At 37.7% G+C, this 22761-nt stretch overlaps 1 protein-coding gene across 45 annotated transcripts in view; it reads right to left on the bottom strand.

Annotated features, from left to right (window-relative positions):
- Positions 1 to 22761, bottom strand: part of RIMS2 (regulating synaptic membrane exocytosis 2) — a 448944-nt gene that overhangs the window by 52694 nt on the left and 373489 nt on the right. For 35 of the 45 annotated variants that reach the window (XM_017806448.1, XM_017806455.1, XM_017806452.1 and 32 more), the window contains 2 exons: positions 21962 to 22134; positions 3268 to 3509 (listed from right to left, as the gene is read on the bottom strand). The exons of 7 other annotated variants lie outside the window; for them this stretch is intronic. In XM_017806448.1, coding sequence (XP_017661937.1) covers positions 3268 to 3509; positions 21962 to 22134 — 415 coding nt within the window. Of the gene's footprint in view, positions 1 to 3267; positions 3510 to 20832; positions 21019 to 21961; positions 22135 to 22761 lie in introns of those variants that run through there. 3 more of the 45 variants (XM_017806450.1, XM_017806484.1, XM_017806483.1) reach the window with 3 other exon arrangements.

The following is a 22761-nucleotide window of genomic DNA, read 5'->3' as shown; positions in this document are numbered from 1 at the left end:
AAGTCTGATACACAGTCCTGAAAACAGTTATTGTGCCCTACTTTCAAAAAACTTCTGGAATAGCTTTAGTTATGAAATATGAATGAAGAAAAGCACCAAAATAAAACTATACTTTACAAAACACTTTTAAAAATTGTCAGAGATACAGATAGGCATTTCTTCACTGACTTCCATATGAGCACACAGTTTATAAAAGCCTCATTGCTATAAATATGATCACAACTTTCTATAGAAGTAGTATTATCTTCTGGCATCGGTAGGCTTTTTCAAACCTGATATGTAAGGAGATACTTAGCCAATCCATTGAATGATGTAGTTTCTTCAGAAACTAACTAAAACCCTAAGAAACTACTTAGATCCCATTTCTACATGGGACCACTGCCACCTGAGTATCCCCTGCCTCTCGGTTCCAGAAAACTACTCACAGGACATCTACAGAACATGAGTGTTTTGATCCCAGCTTGTACCAATACATGATTCCTTGTGCAGTCACTTACCATCCAAAAACAGGAACATGACGAGACAAACCAGAGAAATTTATAAATTCACTAAATACATTAAAAAAAGTGCAAGTTTTAGTCTTCTGGCATTAGTGTACAGCACTTGTGTCCAACATTTTCTTTAAGACGTACCAATGGATAGAAACAGAATGGTTTGGGTTGGAAGGGACCTTAATGACCATTTAGTTCCAACTGCCCTGCTGTGGGCAGGGACACCTTCCACTAGATCAGGTTGCTCAAAAACCCATCCCACCTGACCTGTAACACTTCCAGGGATGGAGTATCCACAACTTCTCTGGGAAGCCTGTTCTGGTGTCTCACCATTCTCATTGAGAAGGAAAGTTAAGACATGCAAGACATTTCTTCCTGGCAGGACCTCGCCCTCATCCACCCAAAAGGCCATCACCTTGTGTGACCAGAGCCACAGTACTATACATACACCTCATCCCGGGGCTGACATGTGGCCACAAGCTTGCTCACCATATGATCAGCGCGCTTGCATGATCCAGCTGTTTAAACAATGCATGTGCCTGTCCTGTTAGGTGCAGCCACATGTGGCCACCAAAAAAGGCCCCTAAGGGGTGCTGTCAAATAGGGCAGCAGGAGCTGGTGTGCAGTAACAGCTCTACAAAACAACCCATATCCCCATATCCAACCAACACACGAGGGACCTTTTCAGAAGACAGCAGCAGGAGGTGCACTGGCCGCTCTCATTGGGGTCAGGCACAGGTCAGCCCTGAGCACAGACCTCTCCCATGGAGCAGCTGAGGGAGCAGAGACACCCACCAGAGCCATGCAGGCTTCCCTGGTTTCTGCTGCTTTTCCAATAGCACTAAAATACACCTCCTTGTTCAACAGTTTTTCAGAACACCCTATTCACGGTCAATGGGTCAAAAGACCTTGAGTACTTTTGAAAAAATTATATTTTACATTTTTCCCTGACAAGCATCTAATCAGTTGTTGGGCAACTGATTAGATATAACAGAGAGAAAAACTTCAGATTGAAACTACCAAATAACTAAGACAGCATGATATTTAAATCAAATCTAGGCCAACCACACAATATAGATTCTCTCTAGTGCTGAGACATCCTTGAACATTGTACAAAGAGCTGCCATCCTTCATTTAATAGTTCTTGTATTATGAGAGACCAGATTAGATCAGTAATGTAGTACATTGTATTGGACTTTATAATCAAATATATCAATGCAGTTACATAGCTCTATACTAAAACAAGAGTAAAATTTAGATTTCCAGGTAAGCAAGTGGTTAATTTTTTTTTGCCCAACTAGACACTTCCCAGATTTGTCTAAAGGTGACTTCATCTTTTGTCTGTCATTCATTCCAACTCAGCGAAAATAGAAATGTACATGAAACTGCCATTTCCATAATCTGCAAGTGAGCTGGTAAAACACAAGACTGCTGCAAAGACTTGCCTACTGATGGAGCCATCAGTGTCTGCATGATATTCAGAGACGTTCTTTCCCCACTTTTTCATTCCTTTGTCTCATATCGCGTTCAAGTCACACACTCAAGTTCCCTGCTCTCTTCCGGTACTCCTCCCTCTTCTGCACTGTTTGTTATCCCTCTTCTTTTCCTTTCTTTTTAAGTTCTACTCTTTCCAGGTACTTTAAATCCCACTCCTACAAAAGTTTACGTTAAAAATTTGACACAATTTCTGACAGTACAAATCACTGTTTCACTCTATTTAGTTGTACATTAAAACTCTCATAACTTTGGTTTCATGATACAAACTGCAAACTTGGAGGAGAACTGAAAAATCTCTTATCCATGTTTGAGTGGTGGTTAGCACAATGGAGATCTTAAATGGGACCTCACACAGCTGGACACTGTAAACTTATGTTGAACCATATGATAAAATTGCAACAGTTTTACTTAAATACTGAACATACAATATATCTTATGTATATAATTTGAAATATATAGTATATATGCATAACTATATAAATTGCTTAAACACTTTTTATACACGTTATTCAAATAAAAGTAACATTTTTCCATGTAAAATACACTTGTCCTATACCGCTTCCTTAATTGACAATGAGAGCTTTTCAGAGTGTATTATATGGATTTTCCTCAAAATAGGAAGAAATAGAAAAAGTGTGTAAGATTTTAAATGCTTTAGGCATCAAAGCAGAAAAACTCTCCATTTTCCTAGGAAGAATATTTCTATGTCAAAGTTGAATTGAGATAAACAGAAATGACAAAAATTTATACTGATGGTGAAAACACTTGTAAGCTGAAAAGAAATGAATTAAAAAGCAATAAAACAGTTTTACTAAAGTAATAAAACATATCATTTTGTTCAGAAAAATTGTTTTGTTTAAAAAAAAGATTGCATGTTCAAATATGAAAAAAACTCCTGTTGAAATACGCAAACATTATGTGTGACAAAAGCAAAGGCATTTTGCAACATTTCAGTGCCCCTTGACAAACTGCTGTAAGGACTTCCCCAAACAGAAGTACAGCTCATGTTGGTTCCTGAGAAGCAAGGAATTAGCGCATTAGTCGGTTCCAGCAAACAGAAAATAAAAGCTTCAGTCCAACCTGAAAAGGATGTTTGCTAAAAAAAAATTAACGTTTAGCAAATGCCCAGAGAAAAAAGATGTTCGACCATTTTCTTCATTCCATAGAACACTGTTGATTAGGCAACTTGAACAGGATCTCCAAATGATTAAACTGTAATACACAAGTATTATGTACATTTAAATGGTAATGTGAGAGAGAAAATCAATCTAGTTCCTACCAGTTTGGCTGAGCTGAGATGTGCTGCGACTTTTTCTTGAGAGACCCACTATGGCGACCATCTTCGCGCCAATGCTGGACCGTCGCTTTTTGCTGCCGCCACCAACAGTGCCCACTGCTGTGTCAGACTGGCTGCCATCATTCTTCTCCAGCGTGTACATGTCCCCGCTGATGCTGGTGCTCTTAGTCATGTTCTTTCCTGAGACGCCCATCTGTCTGCTTTGCATTTTGGATGTAAAGACACTGTCAGCCAGTAGACGGATAAACAGTGCAGACAAAGAGTAAAAAGGGGAAGACAGAAAAGGACAGGTTTCAGATGGAAGGTTTTGGGAGACTAGAGGGTAAAAGCAGCTAATCACACAGGTAGGGCTTGGTTTTGAGAGGTAAAAAGGAGCGACTTTAATTCTAGGTTCTTGTTTGGTCTACTGTAAAAATACTTGACTCATCAAAATTGTGTTTTAAATAACAAGCTCTTATTTACTGATGACTTAAAATATATTACCAACAAAAGTATATCAAAGAATTAATGTATCCATATATCATAGAACCATTTTTGGGTTGCGAAATTCAAGTTCTGCAGTCAGTGCTCTGCCTCTCTTCTTCTCACATATATGTACAAAAATGACCTCTAGGAAACAGACACTTGATTCATTACTGAGTGGAAAAGGATATCAGTCTGAAGGCTAGTTTTGGTTTCCAAACATGCAGACATTTCAAGGATGTTTTCAGTAAGTTTTTAGTAATCTGGTTTATCTCAGTCATCATACAGTAATGAACACTAATAGGTTTTTTGCTTTCTCTCTTCATCAACAAACACAGCTCTTAGATATGTATTTCATACAACACTTGGCTGCTATGTGATATAGATCACCACTACTGATAAAATAGAATTTAATTCTAATATACCTTTTATACTCATTTACAGACTGTTTTTACATGCTCTATGTGGCTGCATCTAAATTATCTGCTGTAGCATTTCACAAGTCCCACAGGGATCTGATCTACTAGTGGACCAGGCTAAGGGACTTTTCCCTTCCACAGAAGTGGCAATCTACACTGATGACAGCAGTACTTATCCACATTTTGCCCTGACATCTAACTGGTAGGTGTCTGGACAAATATCCAGAACTGGAAACTCTGGAGTACATGTGGGCCTGAGAGAGAATAGGCCATTCTCTCTCCACAGAGAGTGCATTTCACTAAAAAGTCCCCATGAGATGCAGTTTTAAACAATCCATAAAACAGTGGAGTACTTTTGGAAACCAGGGGAAATTAAATCACCAGTATGTAAAGGCTAAAAAAAAATAGTTTTGCTCTTTAAACAGATTTTCAAATACGTGCAGAGGCTGTTCTTAGAGTTTTACTGCTCAGAAAGTGGCTGTAGAGTAAATTTTAGTGGGTATAGCCTCACTCCTTTTTCCTTACCTGTAATGGCCTGAATCTATTTCAAAAACTGAAGGTTTTATTGCTTCTTTATGAATTTTTTGCAACATATATTCTGTCAATACCTTATCTATGGAATTAATGCAGTGCCCTCAAAAGCAAAAGAATCACTGGGTCGCTTCCCACAGATTCAAGGGAATTTGGGATGAGGCAACTCTTTGATATATCTGAGAGGTACCCAGACAGTGCTCCTCTGCTCTTTGGTTGACAGTTGCATGTGCATGAAAGCACAAAATGCTTGTAGTTTAGCCACAACTCAGTGGGAAAGCAAAGAGCTAGTTCGTAGAAGAAGTAGACCTCTGTCATCAAGTGAAAAAAATGCTGAGTGTCCTTCTCAGGGAAGTTACAAGGGAAAATATGAATGAGAGTTTGGATCAACAGATAGAGAAGCACAAAACAAAGCTGCGAGAGAGCCATAGTGGCCTTGCCTGGACAGACAATAACAAAAGACTGGAACACAGTGGTAACCTGAAATCATTTTTCTTACCCTTTTTTAGCTCTCTTTGTTGTTATATTAGTACACACTGACTCTCATTGGCATATTTATAACCAAGGAAGGAGTATGATAGGATGTGGGTAAAGAAGAAGGCAAGGAAGACAATAGAAGAGGAATTGTATTTCTGTGTCTTTTCAGTACTACGATAACTTACTTCTCAGATGGTAACATCACATGCTGTACTTTTTATCAAATAAAACCTTAGGGATTGATTCACAAAAATCACACAGAATGACACAGAAACTAGTTCTCAGTTTTAACACTACCTTGCATATAAAAAATACTAGAGGTTTAGAAACCTGGGAAGAGCTAGTATCTTCAACTTTATCTTGAGTAAAATTCTAATAAGAATCAGAAAATTAGAGCCCCTTATCCAGTAATGCTTTCTTTAACCCAAGTTCTCAAAGGAAATATGATTAACATGACTGGGTTTTTAGTCAGGTNTCAACATTTTTTAAAATCCTTTCAAATTAGACAGAGCAGTAGAAAACTAAAGCTGTTTAGTTTCTAAAACTGTTTTGAAAACAGACTCCTGAAAAGAGATCTTATAAATACCTCTTTGGGGAAAGATTGCAGTATAAGTCATTATTGAATCTCTGTTATTTTATGTAGCATCTCATTTACATGCACAGGCTGATGAAGGAAATAACTTTTTTACTGCTTGCAGAACAACCTATTTTCTATGATCCAATTTTCAAAAATAATACCCAGAAAATCAGTGGAAAATAGTAATCAATGCATTCTTTTGTAAATGATATTAACATTCAAGAAATGTCTTATAGCAAAGGAAAAAAATATTCTGCTGACTCATACAAAAGTTGCACTGAGGAGGAATTTACCATTTCCTGAGTCTAATGTGCCTTTGAGGTGCTTTGTGTGCCCTTTCCAAGATGTGTAATTCTATTTAAGTGGAATGGATTACAATAATTACCCTTATTAGAGAAATCAATATATTTAAAGAGGTTGGCATGCAAACAAAGTTGGTATAATCTCACTATGCAGTTAGCTATGAAGGTACTGTGAATTTCAAAAATTTGCTCCTTCACTGCTAAAGGCTTCTGTATCACAAAATGAAGTTTTGCTGTGTACACCTGCCAGCAGTGATGTAGACTTCATTCAGACACCTTCTCTCAACCAACTGAGAAAAGTAGGAAAGGGAATTCAAGTGAGAAAAAAGAGATTTATATTTAGATTTATGTGAAAATGCCAAATACTAGTATAAATGGCTAATACTGAAAGTTCATTCACAAACTTCTATTTTTTTCCCCCCAGTAGAGTCCTAAAACTATTTGCTATATTTAAAGGTTTGGGGGGGTTTTCCCCTACTTTAAAAGCAACAGAGAAGACATCTTTGTTACAGTCCCAACTAGCAAACAACTCCTGGAGAAAACCATCACATAGCAGTGGCTTAGTTTTTTCTCAATTCCTCTTGCAACAAAAAAGCTTTGAGAAATAAGCACAAAGAGAGTTCTGAGTGGTTTATAGTTCCTCATAATAAACCTACAGTGGTCATGAGCACTTCCTTCACCAACACTCTGAACCCCTTCTGGCCATCCAAACCCTAATTCACTAATTATTTTTGGTAGATGCTTGATAGATGCTCGATATTCTCACCAGTAGAAGCCATCCTTCTAACCAGGCTGCTTTTTGACAGTGTCAGAAACGGATAATTTTCAGAAAAACTGTATGTTGTATGTCATGTTTGGTTCCTTTCTGAGGTAACAGAAAAGTTGGACTTCAGAGCAAAATTTAGAGAGTAAATCATACAACCTTTTCTCTTAACAGGAAACAGAAATTACTGGAAGTTTTCTTTACATGTACATATATAGAAACAATCACACACATATCCAGTTCAACAATATTTTAAAACTGACATTAAATAAAAGAAATTTATGAGATTGTATGAGTCAATGAATAGATGTGCACTAAAAACAGGGTTCTCAAGGTGCCTTATAAGATATTAATCTTAAAAATATCCTCATCAAAGAGAACATGCAGCCAGATGGGAGGGAGGGGGGAATAAAATAATTAACTATCCCAGTCCAAATAACATGTGCATAGTGGCATAATAATACCATTATTAGAACCAAAACAAAACCAAAATCATCACACAACCCCAGTTGTGTGGCAGCCCACAGCCTATAGCAATAGCAGAGTGAAGACGGCAGCCAGGCTATTGACTTTGGTTTGACCAACCCATGAACAAGGGAGGGGTGATGGGCAAAGCTCACAGGGCAGCATTGCTTCCTGCATTAGCGGTAAATCCAGGAAAGCACCTGAGGACAGCAAGAGCTGCAGACAGGTCTCTGGTTAAGCGTCTGGTCAGCTTCTTCAACTCTCCAGGGAACAGTGAAAAAGGAAGGATTACTCTACTCTGTCTTCCACTCCAATCACTTCCTTTTCTAGTTTTTCTCAGTTGTGAGAAGTAACTTTGCACAGCCTGCCAAAAATACAGCATTCCTATGTAGTTTTTCCACAAACAAGCAGGAGGAGTACTCAAATGCAAGTTAAATGACTAACAAGTGTAATACAAACCCTGAAATCTGATCATCAATTAAAATAGTCTACTTAAAGCAAACTTAAGACAGATGTTAAGTATTTTTATATTTTCCAAAGTGACAATTATTCCAGATAGTCAGTGTTCAGCTGAGCATTTCATCTTCCTATGTATTTTACAGTACATTTTCTAAACTTTAACAGTTTATGGTCACCTACACTATGGATAAATTTTAGAGGAATACATTCTCAAAGCTAAAGCAGAAAGTTCTTAAAAAAAAACCAAACTAGAGAAAAATAAGACATTAGAAAACAAATTACAGTAAGACATCTATATAAATTTGTAATTTAAAGCCAACAGTGGAGTATGACAGCCCTAATCACTAGATAATATTCTTAAAAATATATACTAGACAACTGAGGGCAGTCAGACTGATGGATACCTATGACATTAAAGGTATTCTAAGTAAGTTTGCTGATGATACTAAATTGGGAGGAGCCGTTGACTCCCTCAGAGGCAGAAAGGCCCTGCAGAGGGACCTCAATAAATCAGAGGGCTGGACAATCACCAACCATATGAAGTTTAAAAAAGACAAGTGCCTGATTCTGCACCTGGGACGGAGGATGTAGGTACAGACTGGGGAACAAGAGGCTGGAGAGCAGTGCTGTAGAAAGGGACCTGAGGGTCTTTTTGGCAGGTTGAATATGAATCAGCAGTGCCCTGGCAGCCAGGAGGGCCAATCATGTCCGGGGGGGGCATCAGGTAAAGCATCGCCAGCCAGTGGAGGGAGGGGATTGTCCCGCTCTGCTCTGCACTGATGGGGCCTCACTTCAAGTCCTATGTGCAGTTTTGGGCACCACAATATAAAACAGATATAAAGTTATTAGAAAGCATCCAAAGGAGGGCTACAAAGATGGTAAAGGGTCTAGAGGGGAAGTCATACAAGGGGTAGCTGAGGTCAGTTGGCTTGTTCAGCCTGGAGGAGACTGTGGGGAGACATCATAGTGGTGAACAGCTTCATCATGAGGGGAAGTGGAGGGGCAGACATTGATTTCTTCTCTGTGATGACCAGTGAGGGGACCCAAGGGAATGGCATGAAGTTATATCAGGGGAGGTTTAGGTTGGATATTAGGAAAAGGTGCTTCACCCAGAGGGTGTTTGAGCACTGGAACAGGCTCCCCAGGGAAGTGGTCACATTATCAAACCTGCCAGCATTCAAGAAGCATCTGGACAATGCTCTCAGGCACATAGTGTGACTCTTTGGGCTGTCCTGGGCAGGGCCAGGAGTTGGACTTTGATGATCCTTGTAAGTCCCTTCAAACTCAGGAAATTCTCTGATTCTGTGAAATTTAACATGGTCCTTGCAGTTGTTGAAGATTCCTGTGCCACAACTATAGCAGTTAATAAAATAGCTTAGGCCTGTTGTCTAACCTTGACAGTCAGTGTACACACAGCGAGCTTACATTCTTTGCCAAACAGTGTTTTCTCAGGCATCCTGACAAGAGGAAACTGACCCTGAGCCATGCTATCTCTTGAATTGTCCCTGAACTGAATCAGAGGCACCTTATCAGTATGTCCAGCACAAAGCCATGCCAAAGAGAACACAAGCTGTTTAAACAATGTGTCCTGGCCCTGTATAGCTCACTGGTATAGACTCAACCTTAACTTAATCTTAAGCTCCTTGATGATACTACAAATTCAGATTGTTTTCAAATTTTGATATTCAATGGGCTAATTAGCTTTTTCTGAATGATTTTAAAGAAAAACAGTAAGCAACTACAAAACTGCTATTCATACATAGCCTTCTGGAAATGCAATGTTAAGTTTCTGGATTTCTTAAGGCATTAATCTTCAAGATCTCTTTGCAGAGACTCACCTGTTTTCAAACTAGAAAGTGTAATTACTCTATGGAAAAAAAGGGGTTTCAAAGTTTTCCAGACTCCTACTACAGCAAATAATCAGAAACTATCATGTTTTTCTCCCCAGTTTGTTAATATTTGTATTGAATTACAAAAAGATCACAAAAAGTTCCTGAGGAAGTCCTCATAGAAGAGAAACAGAGAAGAAGGTTTCACAAGAAGACCTTTGCCTTTGATTTAGTCTTGGTATCTCCTGCTTTAGGCAGACCATTTTCTTTATATCTGACTAAGAAGGAGAGGAATTGTTTGTGAGGTTTGGGTTAAGGAGAGAGAAGATTTCACAGTGTAAAAGGATCCTGCCCTAAAGGCAGAAAAACTGATTTGAAGACACTTTATATGTAACAGTATATGATTTTAAATCTTGTAAAATGGACTGCACTGTGGGCAAATGCTTCAGATCATAGATAAATAGATTACAGATGAAAACTTGTTTTAGTCAACATTTTTTGATGTTAGGTATTAAAGAACAAGTCAGAAACTTCATCCACTCTCACAGTTTCTGATGGACTTGAAAGTGTTTCATAATCTTAAAAGAAAATTCTAATTTTAGAACTAATTGATAATATTGTTGGTTGTTATATTTTCCACGAAGCAGGTGCTGACACAATAAATCCTCATTGTTTCATATGTACCAAATGGAAAGTCTTGTCCTGTTGCCATAGTTAAAAACCTGCAGTCTTTGGCTGCAGTTTTTGAATTAGTTGCGAAGTTGGAAGGCATCTTGGTCAGATTCTTGTCTACAGAAACAGAAATCTTTTATAGAAAGTGGCTGGTTAGTACAGCAAGTGCCAAATTTCCTCAGAAATCTTTTGTTTAGGCCAGAAAAACAAAAATAAAACCCAAACCAACACAAACTAAAAAAACACACTGGCACCCGGGAGTCCTTATGCTTTATCATGCCTTTTGAGATTTACGATATGTGGCAAACTAACCAGAAAGGGGACGGAGGGACTAAAGACAATGACCCCCCTGGAAGCTCTTACTGCTATAAAAAATAATTATGAAGTCCCACAGGTTAAAGAACCTCATTAAGATTTTTGCAGGCATCCTATGCTGTTGCTCAGAGCAGTACAGCCCATTCTTCTGTACATGAAGCAAACCAACAGGCAGGAATGAGAAAGGCTAAACCAAGAAAGTACACTGACTTAGTCTTCTTCTGTAGGCAAGAAATACAAACCACAAAGAGGAACAAACCTAAATTTTAGGACACCATGGTCATTCAAAAAACACATATCATACCCCTTCAGACAGCCTTAGCCACCATCTCATTTTTCTCTCCTTATCAAAATGATAATTAGACACTTGCAAGGTGAACACCTCTCTTTCCCCCACTTGAGAAATAATATCACAATCCATCTGCCAGCTCAAAATAAGTCCCAAGCCTGGGACTCAAAATAAGCCTCAAAATAAGAACCCCAGCCCTGAAGCTTAGCTTCCTCTTCCCCCTGGTAAGTTCTTCAGTAGTAATGTACTGCTTAAGCCATATAAAACTGACTTCTAAATCAGGCTCTGGCACTGAACCTTAGCAGTCTATGGCAGAAAGCAGTACAGGGAGCAGTACAGAATCCTTACACCCAGTGACTTCACAATCATAACAAATTACAAAGAACATCACTTATTCTAAAAAGAATAAACAAATGTTATTTTATCTGTTTCAATGATTCGTAGAGTAAAATTATTATGAAAAACTTGATTTATTTTTTTCACTTATCAATGAATACACTTTACTAAAAACAGTATTATGAAGCACACACATTTTTCCAATCTACAATATTATTAATACTTTTTTAAATATGAAGGAAAAATATCAATACAATCCATTGTACTGTATAATATTGGTAGGATTTTTGAGGATTCTGTGTGGTTTTTTGCAGTTGTCTTTACAGCAGTATTGGAAATTAAAACTTGTAATCTCATTGCTCTAACAAAAATGTATGTATCAGAGAATCAGAATTAGTCTTAAGTCACTTGGTGGACCTTGCAGGTTTCTTTATTTCCCACAGAAAAGTCAATATTACTACTTTCCAGCTTCATTCTCTGGTAATGATCCCTAACGAAAATAAGGCATTGCAATAGCAAAACTGCACTTTGCCAAGTGCATAGTACAGCTATGTGCTGTGATGTCCTAGGGAAAGGATTTTAACAATTTTTTCAATTGTTGTAATAGATATTTTCTAATACATATCTCTTGTGAGACTGGAAGATCCACAAAAAACTTTGTTTACAGCTTTTGACAAGCAGGACATTAATTTAATGCCATTCTTAATAGACCTTTTAACTCAATCAGAGAGGCTCTCATTTCATTAATTTACTGAAGAAATTTAACAAAAACAGCATTATGGGGACAGCTGCAATGTAGGAAAAAACATTTCCATGGGAACAGTGCTTCCGGCCAATGCACATACTCATCTGCCAATTCACATCAAAGAGAGACACTACAGGTTCAAAATTATAATGACTTAGTCTCTGGAGATCCACTTGGTCAAAATTATTCTATTAACTTATTGTTGGTATAAATCTCTAATAGGCACCAGACTGATTAATTATTAGGTTTATTTTATTAAAATTATAACAAGAAGGTTGGTGGGAAAAAATAGAGCACTGACTATAATCTATTTCGTTAGGTATATTGTTATTCAAAGAAAACTTGTGGCCACATCGTAAAATAAGAGTAACAATATCTTTAAATAAAGTTTCTTTTTCAAAGGTCTCTTTCATACAAATACCTCACCTGCTACAGTACATAGGTTGACTTGAACTGTATCCTTCTCTACCTTAGAGAGCTTAGATATAAAGCTCTTATCACTGTTTTATTATTATAAAAAATAAATGTATAGCTTTTTACATATCATCTCTAGCATGCTTTTTTTTGAAACAGGAAAAAATTTCAAACTAATTTTGGGTCAGATGGTGAATTATTTACCAAGCATTGCCACAACAAATAAGCAATGAAGAAAAAACACTGTAACAGCTGTTTCCAAACACTAGCAGTTGAATTATTCACAGGGCTCCAGAGATTTTTAATAAAAGTTCTCACCATCTCTGATAGAATATTTGGCTATATTTTTTGTATAAAAATACCACTGATAACAATTTTTTAATTTAAATTAAAGTTATAATGAAAATGAAAATTATTAATATTCATCTATTGTTGATAAATTTTCAAGTTTTCCTTTATAAAGTTACAGAAAAGCTTTATTGCCCTGCTAACAGTAGTGACTCTTTAATGAAATCCCTTGCTGTGATACAGTGAACTAAACCAGCCATTTACTCTGTGTGGATGAAAACAAGTCTAGCAAGAGAATCAGTTGAGGTCCAGAAGTCTTGCATTAGTCAGCTGTCATATTCATTGGTAAATACAAGCAGCCCATACAAGCTCTAAAGGTTTGGCAATAAAGAAAACACATTGCCATCAAGGACAGAATGAGTTTTGAGTAACATCCAAATTCTCTGAGTTTTTAGAAAGTATCTTCTTTAACCCAGCCTGGCAAAGGAGCAGTTGTGTTTGTAAAAGCCCGATAACAACTAGCTTGTCAAATTAAAACTGATCTTGAACAACCTGATTTAATTGAGAGTGTCTTACAGAAACGCAACTTGCATATATTTAATCTGAAAGTCAGATGTTGAGTGCTTGTTCCAACATACTGTTGAATTACAGTCTTCCAGCAGAGATGGAAGAAAGGTTTCTGTACTAATACTGCTAAGTACAAGCTATACTGCAAACTTGCTTAATGCTGCTCAGATTTTTTTCTTGAAGGGCTGACTAGAGCTCTATGAAATGAAAAGCAAGCAGTGAATTGATAGACCAGACTTTGAATCCACTATGTGTCCCAGACCTAAAATCACCAGAGAAATAATGAAAAATCAAGTCGGGAAAGTGAGAAAAATTACAGGCTTGAAGGCTGAAATGCTGAAAAATATATAGAGGTAAGAGACATCATGTATTGTCTCAGGATAAGAAGTACCATGATGTATCATCTTGCTAAACTGAAATCAACTATGTGGAATATTTTCTTATTTAGAAAACTCATTGACAGAAAACTTTGGAAAATAGACATGCAGGAACTGGACAGGATTTGCTTCTGAGATTACATTAAGGGGAATTATAGAATCATAGAATCAACCAGGTTGGAAAAGACCTCTGAGATCATCAAGTCCAACCTTTGATCCAACACTGCTGTAATTACTAGACTATGGCACTAAATGCCCCATCCAGTCTCATCTTAAAAACCTCCAGGGACGGTGAATCCACCACTTCCCTGGGCAGCCCATTCCAATGTCTGATTACTCTCTCTGTGAAAAATTTCTTCCTAATATCCAACCTAAACCTCCCCTGGCAGAGCTTAAGATCATGCCCTCTTGTCCTACTGCTGGTTGCCTGGGAGAAGAAACCAGTACCCACCTGGCTACAACCTCCTTTCAGGGAGTTGTAGAGAGTGATGAGGTCTCCCCTGAGCCTCCTCTTCTCCAGGCTGAACAACCCCAGCTTCCTCAGCCTCTCCTCCTAGCACTTGTGCTCCAGTCCCTTCACCAGCCTCGTTGCTCTTCTCTGGACCTGCTCCAGCACCTCAATATCCTTCCTGAACTGAGAGGCCCAGAACTGGACACAGTATTCGAGGTGTGGCCTCACCAGCGCTGAGTACAGGGGCAGAATCACTTCCCTGGTCCTGCTGGCCACACTGTTCCTGATCCAGGCCAGGATGCCATTGGCCTTCTTGGCCACCTGGGCACACTGCTGGCTCATGTTCATATTCCTGTCAATCCAAACTCCCAGGTCCCTTTCTGCCTGGCTGCTCCCCATCCACTCTGTCCCCAGCCTGTAGCACTGCATCGGGTTGTTGTGATCAAAGTGCAGGACCCGGCACTTGGCCTTGTTGAAAATCAGACCATCTCTCCAGTTTGTCCAGGTCCCTCTGCAGAGCTCTCCTGCCTTCCAACAGATCAACACTGCCCTGCAACTTGGTGTCATTTGCAAATTTGGTAATAGTGCACTCCCCTCATCCAGATCATCGATAAAGATATTAAACAGAACTGGGTCCACCACTGATCCCTGGGGGACACCACCAGTGACCGGTCGCCAACTGGATGCAGCACCGTTCACCACCACTCTCTGGGCCCGGCCATCCAGCCAGTTCCTAACCCAGCAGAGAGTGCCCCTGTCCAAGCCATGGGCTGCAGCTTTTTCAGGAGTGTGCTGTGGGAGACAGTGTCAAAGGCTTTGCTGAAGTCCAGGTAGACACATCCACAGCCTTCCCCTCATCAACCAGGCGGGTCACCTGATCATAAAAGGAGATCAGGTTCATCAGACAGGACCTGCCTTTCCTAAACCCATGCTGGCTGGGTCTGACCCCTTGTCCATCCCATAAGTGTTGTGTGATTGCAAACAAACAAAAAAAAAATCACATGATACACAGGGAAGAGCCAGATGTCCTGAAAGGGATTTATTTAAATAAATTGCTTTAAGCAGTATGGATTTCACTACAGCTGCATCCATACTTCACTCATGAGAGACTGTATTGCTTTGATTAGTACTGCACAAAGTGAATATGCTCATGCTTGTTTTAATGCTTATGTGCATATGTGTGGTAGTGGCTGTCTGAAGAACAAAATAACTCTGACATTTCCTTCATTCCTCATAAATTCAGGTTGCTTGAGGACTCTGAAAAATCAGGGTCAGCATAGGCACTGCTAACATCTCCCAAACCTGTAGCATATCTCTGAATTGATCTTCTGGGACTAAGAACTAAAGAGACATGAGCAAGAGCTCTGAAGCCATAATTACCTCAACCAAAGAGACATTATCTGGGACATCATGATCTTGCCTGTCTGACTCCTGTTAGTTTGACAAAATGACTTTGAGTCACTTTTGGTCTCTGGGGGAAATTATAAAAGCATACAGAAAACTTAAGACTATCATAAAAAGAAAACATTGTGAGGAAAGGTGTCTTACATCTTTCTGAACAAGAGCCAGTTTTTCTGAGCTGAGGAAGAAAGGTCTATGACCATATCTCCCTGCTGAGGCAATGTGTACTTTGCAAAGTGTGCCAGTTTGGAGCAACTTGCCTCTTGTTTACCTTGGACTTCCATAGGAATTGTGCTCATGTTATGTCTCCCAGTGGTATTTGTAAGGAAATTTTATTTCCTACTAGGGGTCACCAGTTTGCTTAGGTAGCACCTTATGGACTTTAACAGGAGTATGAACACCACAAAGGTACAGTGTTGTTACTGAGAATGTTCAGATGCTTGGTCAAATAACATTAAATTCAATATATGGGCAATGGTAAACCACTGGAGCATCATCTTACCATAGCTAGCAAGTACACAATAGTAAGAACACCACTGGGACTCTTATCCTTATTTCAAATACAATACTTGCCTGATGGGTCTGACAATGTCTTTCAAAGGCAATGGCACAAAACCAGTGACTACATTTTAGAAATACTTCGATGAAGTAACATGAAGAAGTTTATGTTTGTTTCTTAGAAAGCTAAGTGATAAGCTTATTAATTATTTTTAATAAAGTACATTTAGAAGAATATATAATAATTTTACAGAATTTTGTCACTTTTCTATTAAAATAATACAGATTAAAAGAGTGAAAACATACATCACTAAGACAGAACCACAGAATCATAGTATCAAAGAAACAAAAGCCTCATGATCTCCTTGTTTTTTTAAGTTTCTACCTCACTTTTATTGTTGCTGTTGCCATTCTTGTCCACAGACCTGTTGTGCTCAATTCCATACAAATAAAGATTAAACAATCTGTCTATTGAAGAACTTATTGTTCAATCTAGCTTTAAATATTTTCAGAAAATGAATGCTTGTCTTCCTCTGCATCTCTTGGGTTTTTGTTGGCTTTGTATTGGGTTGTTTTTTTGACTACGGATGCACTGTTTTTAAAAAACCTTTAGAAACAGGAGTGCATCAGTGCTTTATGGATCACAGGTCAGAGTTGGTTCAACAGAGTTAAAGTGCAGGCTGCATTTCAAGGAGAGGCAAGCAGTCTCAATGATATTGCATTTCTGTCAAAGAAAAAATGTCTGAGTTCCCTGCTGGGCACCATATATCGAAGCTGCAGACTGTTTCAAATGAGCTATTTTTAATATTCACCTGTTAATAATGTGTACTTCCAAATTCATTACTTTATTATTTCCCAGTGAATCAAAATGAGTTTACTAGCTGCAAAGAAGCCTATACATGTTTTGTACTTAATCCAAAGTAGCAGAAAAAAAGGTCTCCAAGGGCTTGATAGATGGTGACAAATAACTGAGAAACAGCTGACTTTGCTAGATTTCTTAAATTATTTGTATTCAATTCTCTGTAAAGATTTCACAACAAATATATGAATTCATATAATTCCTTTCTTAACCATTGATCTTTTTCATACTTTCCCGTAATATTTCTCTAGAAGTTATAGTTAATTTTCTTCTGCATGTCATCTATGAAAATGTAAAAAAAAAATGGCCAAACTATTGACCATATTGGTAAAGACTCACTAGCTATATGAATTTATAGCTTTTGAAGATTTGCCTTGCTGTAGAATAGTAAAGTTAAAAAGCTTACATAAAAAGTAGTGGCTTTGAATCTATGCTTCAAACGGGGCAAGAATTTGTCATAAACTCTTAACAGACTCAACCCAGCCCAATAATACTAACAAAATCTTACTGAAAAAATCTTTATTTTAGGTCCTTTGATTTTAGATACACAGACTGGCAATCTAGTCATAAGTATGCAGAAAAGTTATGTTAGAGAGACACAAGATAAAGTTGCTGGGTTTTGCTCAAGGACCCAGTGCATGATATCCACCCCAAACTGCCTGAATAACGAAACGTTTTGCAGCTGAAAAGTATTGCACTGCAACCTGCCATTCTCATCCCAGGAATGGCAAGGTCACTGTTGTAATGATGAAAAAATTGTTAGACCAACGCATTTGGTTGAGAGATGCAGGACACTGCATGCTGGCCTGTTTTCCCTGAAAAATTACAAGAACATTGACATAACTGAGCCCAAATTCTCTCCCCCTACATGGTAGAAATGACAGTGTGTGAACTTTATGTATTTATCTATTTATCTATATTTTTATCTATAGCTATTGGGAGCACAGACTACCTGTACTGCAATTTTCCTAGAAGACCAATCATGCAATGGGGAAAGAGTCTCAGGCTGCAGTTTTCTCTTTAAACATACAGCCTTTTTTGCTAGAAAGGTTAGGCACAATTAACTTCTTTCATGCAGTAGTATAGTTAAAGCAATAATTGGAATCATTCTGAAACAGCTTTAAGAAACCAAAGAGCACATACATGTTGAAAATGGATTCTTGATGTTGTCTTTTGCACAGTTTTTGATATTTTTATCAGAATATTGCTTCCACCCCTATGAAGGAGCTTGCCCAAATTGAATTGACATGCTTTTTCTTCCAGCTTTACAAAACACTGCATTTAATGGTTAATAGCTGCAATCACAGTGGAAGGTCCATAAAATCTGCAATACTAAAATTAAATTTTAACGAAAAACTAAGTTTTTCATTAAAAAAATCAGTTTTAAAACCTACAAATTAAATTTTTAAAGATTTTTTTTTATTGAATGATACAAAAAAAGAAATAAAAAGTGGATTTGAAATTAATCTTTTTACCTAACAATGGTAGGGGAACAAAGGGCATGAAGCATTAGGAAGGGATTGTGTCTGAAGAAATACATTACTTAAAACTATATCCTGCACTCTGTTTCTTGAATCTTTAAGTGACTCTACAAAATTACATCCCAGATGACTTTTTTCACTACAAATTCTCCTTTCTTGATTGTATCATCTTCCTACTTAATCAGCTCTAGTCCTTCTACTGTCCTTTAGCATTCACTTCCTTTCTTCACATGGGATGTTACTGGTTCCTTCCAATACACAGCAAAACTTTGTGACTTGCACATGCTTTGCATTTCACATTTCTACCCTTTCTGCCCACCCACACAGATAATTGCTTTGTCCATTCTCACCATTTCAAATGACAGCTACTGCAGTTCTTTTCTCCAGCCTTGACTATTTATCCAATAACCCCTTCTAGGATACTGGCAGAAAGATTAAGTTTCATAGCCTTCCTATTTGGCTGTGCCATCTTTCTCCATACATCAGTAAAAAGTTATACTCTCTTTTATCCAGTTCTACATAATTCATCTTTTTTTCCCAGTATTTTAGCATTTGTTTCTTGTCATATTTATTTTCTCTCATTCAAGACTGAAAGATCAGCTCCTGCTGCTCATCAGACTTGCCCCATCATCCACTTGATATATTTTTAGTAAGCACCTCGCGTTTTCTCCTCATTGCCTGGAATGCATGAAAGGACCTCTCTAGAAACATTCACAAAGCCATCTTGTTTTCTTTGGTCAAATCTCCCCTTAGCATTCTCTATTGTCAAGATGTCCCTAACCCAGTGTTGTAACTATCTTCTGTCATGTGGAACATCTCTTAGTTCTTCTGTGCTTCCCCTTTTGAACTCATACGTTATTTCATGATATAGACTCTATGTGCTTGGAACAGAGATTGTGTTTTTCTACAGTATTTCAACAGTGAAATCGTGCTCTGTGATTATAATTGCTGTGTACTCACATGATAAAACTACTGTGAGTATCAGAATTAATGCTTAGAATTGATATTTAAAAAAATTGAGGTTAAGATTTAGGGAAGTCTTAAACAGATTACCTGCAGTAAAAATTGTTAATTATTATTTTTTGTCCCTAATATCATCAGGGAGCTGGAATAAGAAATAATGTCAGGGAACTGTGAATACTGAATACTCAACAGCAAAGCTTGAGTGATGCTTTCTGTTTACTAACATGTGTTGCCAAGAAGGAACGCAATTATGATTTCCCTATAGGTCAACCATATGCCAAGGTTTAGTTTTACAAGGTTTAATGAAGAAAAATCTGATGCTGCAGCTACTTCTGCCAAAAAAGATGAATTGATTTAATGTGCTCCAGTGCTCCAAAAGCTAATGCAGTTTATTGTGCTGAGGTACTCTTTAAAATAGTCATGGGATGAATTGTGATGGGTATCTGTCTTCATGGTCATTTAAGTTACACTGAACCCAACTATGATCTCAGCAGATTGAAGACCTTAGTGTGACTATTACCATTACTCATAAAGTATATAAGAACACTAATATCAAGAGGTATGACTTATCCTTAACAAGGTAATTTTTGATGATGAAGTGACTATGAGCAGCCCCCGCATGTACACATGTAAGCTGGTAGCAAAGAAAGAGAGTGGATTTCCATAGAGTGCTCTGTGCTTGCACTAATGTATATGAGCAGAGTTTTACAGGCATAAGTTATTTAGAGGTAGTTTAGAACTGGTAAGATAAAAGAAAGTATATTTTTCTGAGATTTTCTGCCATTCTTGTGTGAGAAGGATTTCAAGAATATTCATCAAATCTGAAACTCATTTTTTTGCTAATGAATAAAGAAGGAATATTGTATTTCTCTCAATGCAATTTACATGGATTTTGAAATACAAAATGTCATAAATTTATATGGTTTTAAGGACTCATTGTAAAATGTATAATTCTAGAATATTATCTGATAAAACCAGAGCCAGTTGTGCTGAAATGTTTCTGGATACAATACAGCGGCAGAGGTGCATGACCACTCCACCATACAGCAATGCTTGACTGTTATTCACAGTGAACAAATGAAAGAAAATAGGAAGACACTGTTTTGACACTGATTGTCAATCACTATGCACAGTTTATCAACCTATCCAAAGAGGATTAGTAAAAAAAAATTAAAAATCTATATTGTCTTCTTTAGAATGGCCATAAATGAAAGTAATTTTGATATTGATGAGATATCACTCAACAAAAGATTTTCCCTGAAATGATAATTCAAGCATGAAATACAAGAAGGAATTCTACAATTCCTACTGTTTATTATAGTCAAACCCAAATTGTGGTCTAAACCAATTTAAAAAATAGTATGCTGTAGTTGCATGCATATTAATGAGTCAAGTTGGTGTGCTGCATCATTTGGTATGCATAACAAGTTCACTGAAGTTGAGAGTGAAACTTAATTAAATATGAAAGCATCATGACAGAAAGCAAAACAAAAAAAAAAAAGCTGCAGAGAGCATAGGCAATAAGCAAGCAAAAGGAATAAAAAGGAAAGACAAATAGGGTCTTGGAGGCAGAAAAATAGGTCTATAGAAACAGAAGTATATTTTACCTGTCATCCTCTTTCCCTTCCTCAGCTTGGTCTTCTTGAGCTTTTTCATCATGCCCTGATTCTTTGATCTCCTCCTTATCACAGTTTTCTGTCACCTCTTGCCCTTCCCCTTTTTCATTAATTTCTTGCTCCTTTGCTTTTGCCTCCTCCTCCTCCTCCACTTTTTCTTCCTCCTCAGGAAATACTTCATCTTGTTCATCCCCTTCCAGCCCTCCCTCTTTTTTTCCCTCTATATCCCTTGTCCTTCTGAGGTCAACAAAAATTGAAAAAGGCATGCAAAAAGAAAAAAAAGAAAACAGTAAATTAAAGTTAAGGTCATGGAGAAGAGCATGCATGAAAAAAAGGAAACACAAAAGAAATGTAATAAAAACTAAAGGATGGAAACAGTCATAAGGTAAATCATGCTGGTTAAGGGTCTAGCCTAAACTAGAGATCTTTCTAGGCTCTAGGAACATTTTCCTAGGAGAAAGTAAGTCCTTCTTCAAATAAGCAACACAAATAAGCAGGGCAACACATCACATTTAGAAATGTATACAGAACTGTGTGAAAGAAACAATATGGTCCTAAAAACGCTCATATAAGCAGACACAAACAATTTTTTCAAACACACTATTTCTCTCAAGAGGACAATTTTCTGAGAATTAATATAGGTGATGGAGGTGGGTTGCACCTTCGAGAACAATTATCTTTCACTTGTGCACCAAGTGAAAGCCAAAGCTCCTGTGAGTGCACACAAGGTGTAGGCAAAGAAAATACTGTAGTTTGGTCACAGATACACAATGTATGTCTTGTTAAAGAGCAGTTCAATAGTGGTACACTTACAGTGTACACCTAAATTGGATTTAGGTTTTCAGAAAGTGCAAATCTAAGTGTGCCTAATGCTTGCTGACAGCATATCTTTGTTATTTTAGTGTATGTTACATAACCCAAGATGACAAAACTTGGCTAAAAACAAATTCTATGAAGACTTCAAAAAGCATAAAATGCAAAAGAAGTTTATACCAGTATTTTGGAAATTCCTTGCAAATTTCATTCTAGGCAAAATGTTAATTTCAAATACACATATCAATAAGTGTTCAGTTACACAAATTACACAGTTGTAGCTGGCACTACAGCTCATTGTGCTCACCTTATTTTCTTGTTTCCCCTTGGACGCTCTGACTGGACGGACATGTAGCTTGTGCTGCTGAAACGTGAAGCGCTGCTTGTCCGTGACACAGCGGAGACATCGCTGACATCGCTGTCAGAAGACTTATTGGAAACATTGTCTGAGCCTCGATGAGGATCCCGCCCTGACCGATACTGCAAGAGGGAAGGGACAAAGATACAGATGTTGTCAGTGACACCCTACCACAAATCAGCTGTGGAGCTGGTCCCTGATGCTATCTAAACTGCCTTAGTCACTACATTGCCTGAACTTTTATAATGAAGTTTTTAACTGATACAGAATATAAGTTATGTCTTGGTTTCTATTAATTTTACTCTGCTTTGCTATCCCATTCAAGTAATTAGCTCCTCAGGTTCAACCATAGAGTGACTTGTGCAAAACTTCCAGCACATTCAAAAGTTTCACAAACCTTAGCAAAGACATCTAAACCATCATTGAATATTCTTACCACAACTGTTTCACCAGTGCAGAAAGGAAAGCAGAGAGATTAGTGACTTGCCTATGATTGCTGAGCTCATGAAAGATTAAACACAAGACAGAATGTGCTGCATGCTATCTATAGAGTACGTGTCTCTTTTGGGGCCTAGCCTGTTTACAAGAACTTCTAATTGACAAATGTTAATTTTTTTTTTCCCAAGTAAATAAGTAGATGAGAATATCAAATCAAAAGACAAAGCGATGATGTAGCTGTGCAAACTGAACTGCTGTGCTGGGAAACCTGAAAGGATGGGACAGGACTAGAGATAATTTGTAGGGAAAAT

The sequence above is a fragment of the Lepidothrix coronata genome, unplaced genomic scaffold (genome assembly GCF_001604755.1).
Source record: "Lepidothrix coronata isolate B3197 unplaced genomic scaffold, Lepidothrix_coronata-1.0 Scaffold15, whole genome shotgun sequence".
In the NCBI taxonomy this organism is placed as follows: domain Eukaryota; kingdom Metazoa; phylum Chordata; class Aves; order Passeriformes; family Pipridae; genus Lepidothrix; species Lepidothrix coronata.
This window is presented reverse-complemented; position numbering and strand designations above follow the sequence as displayed.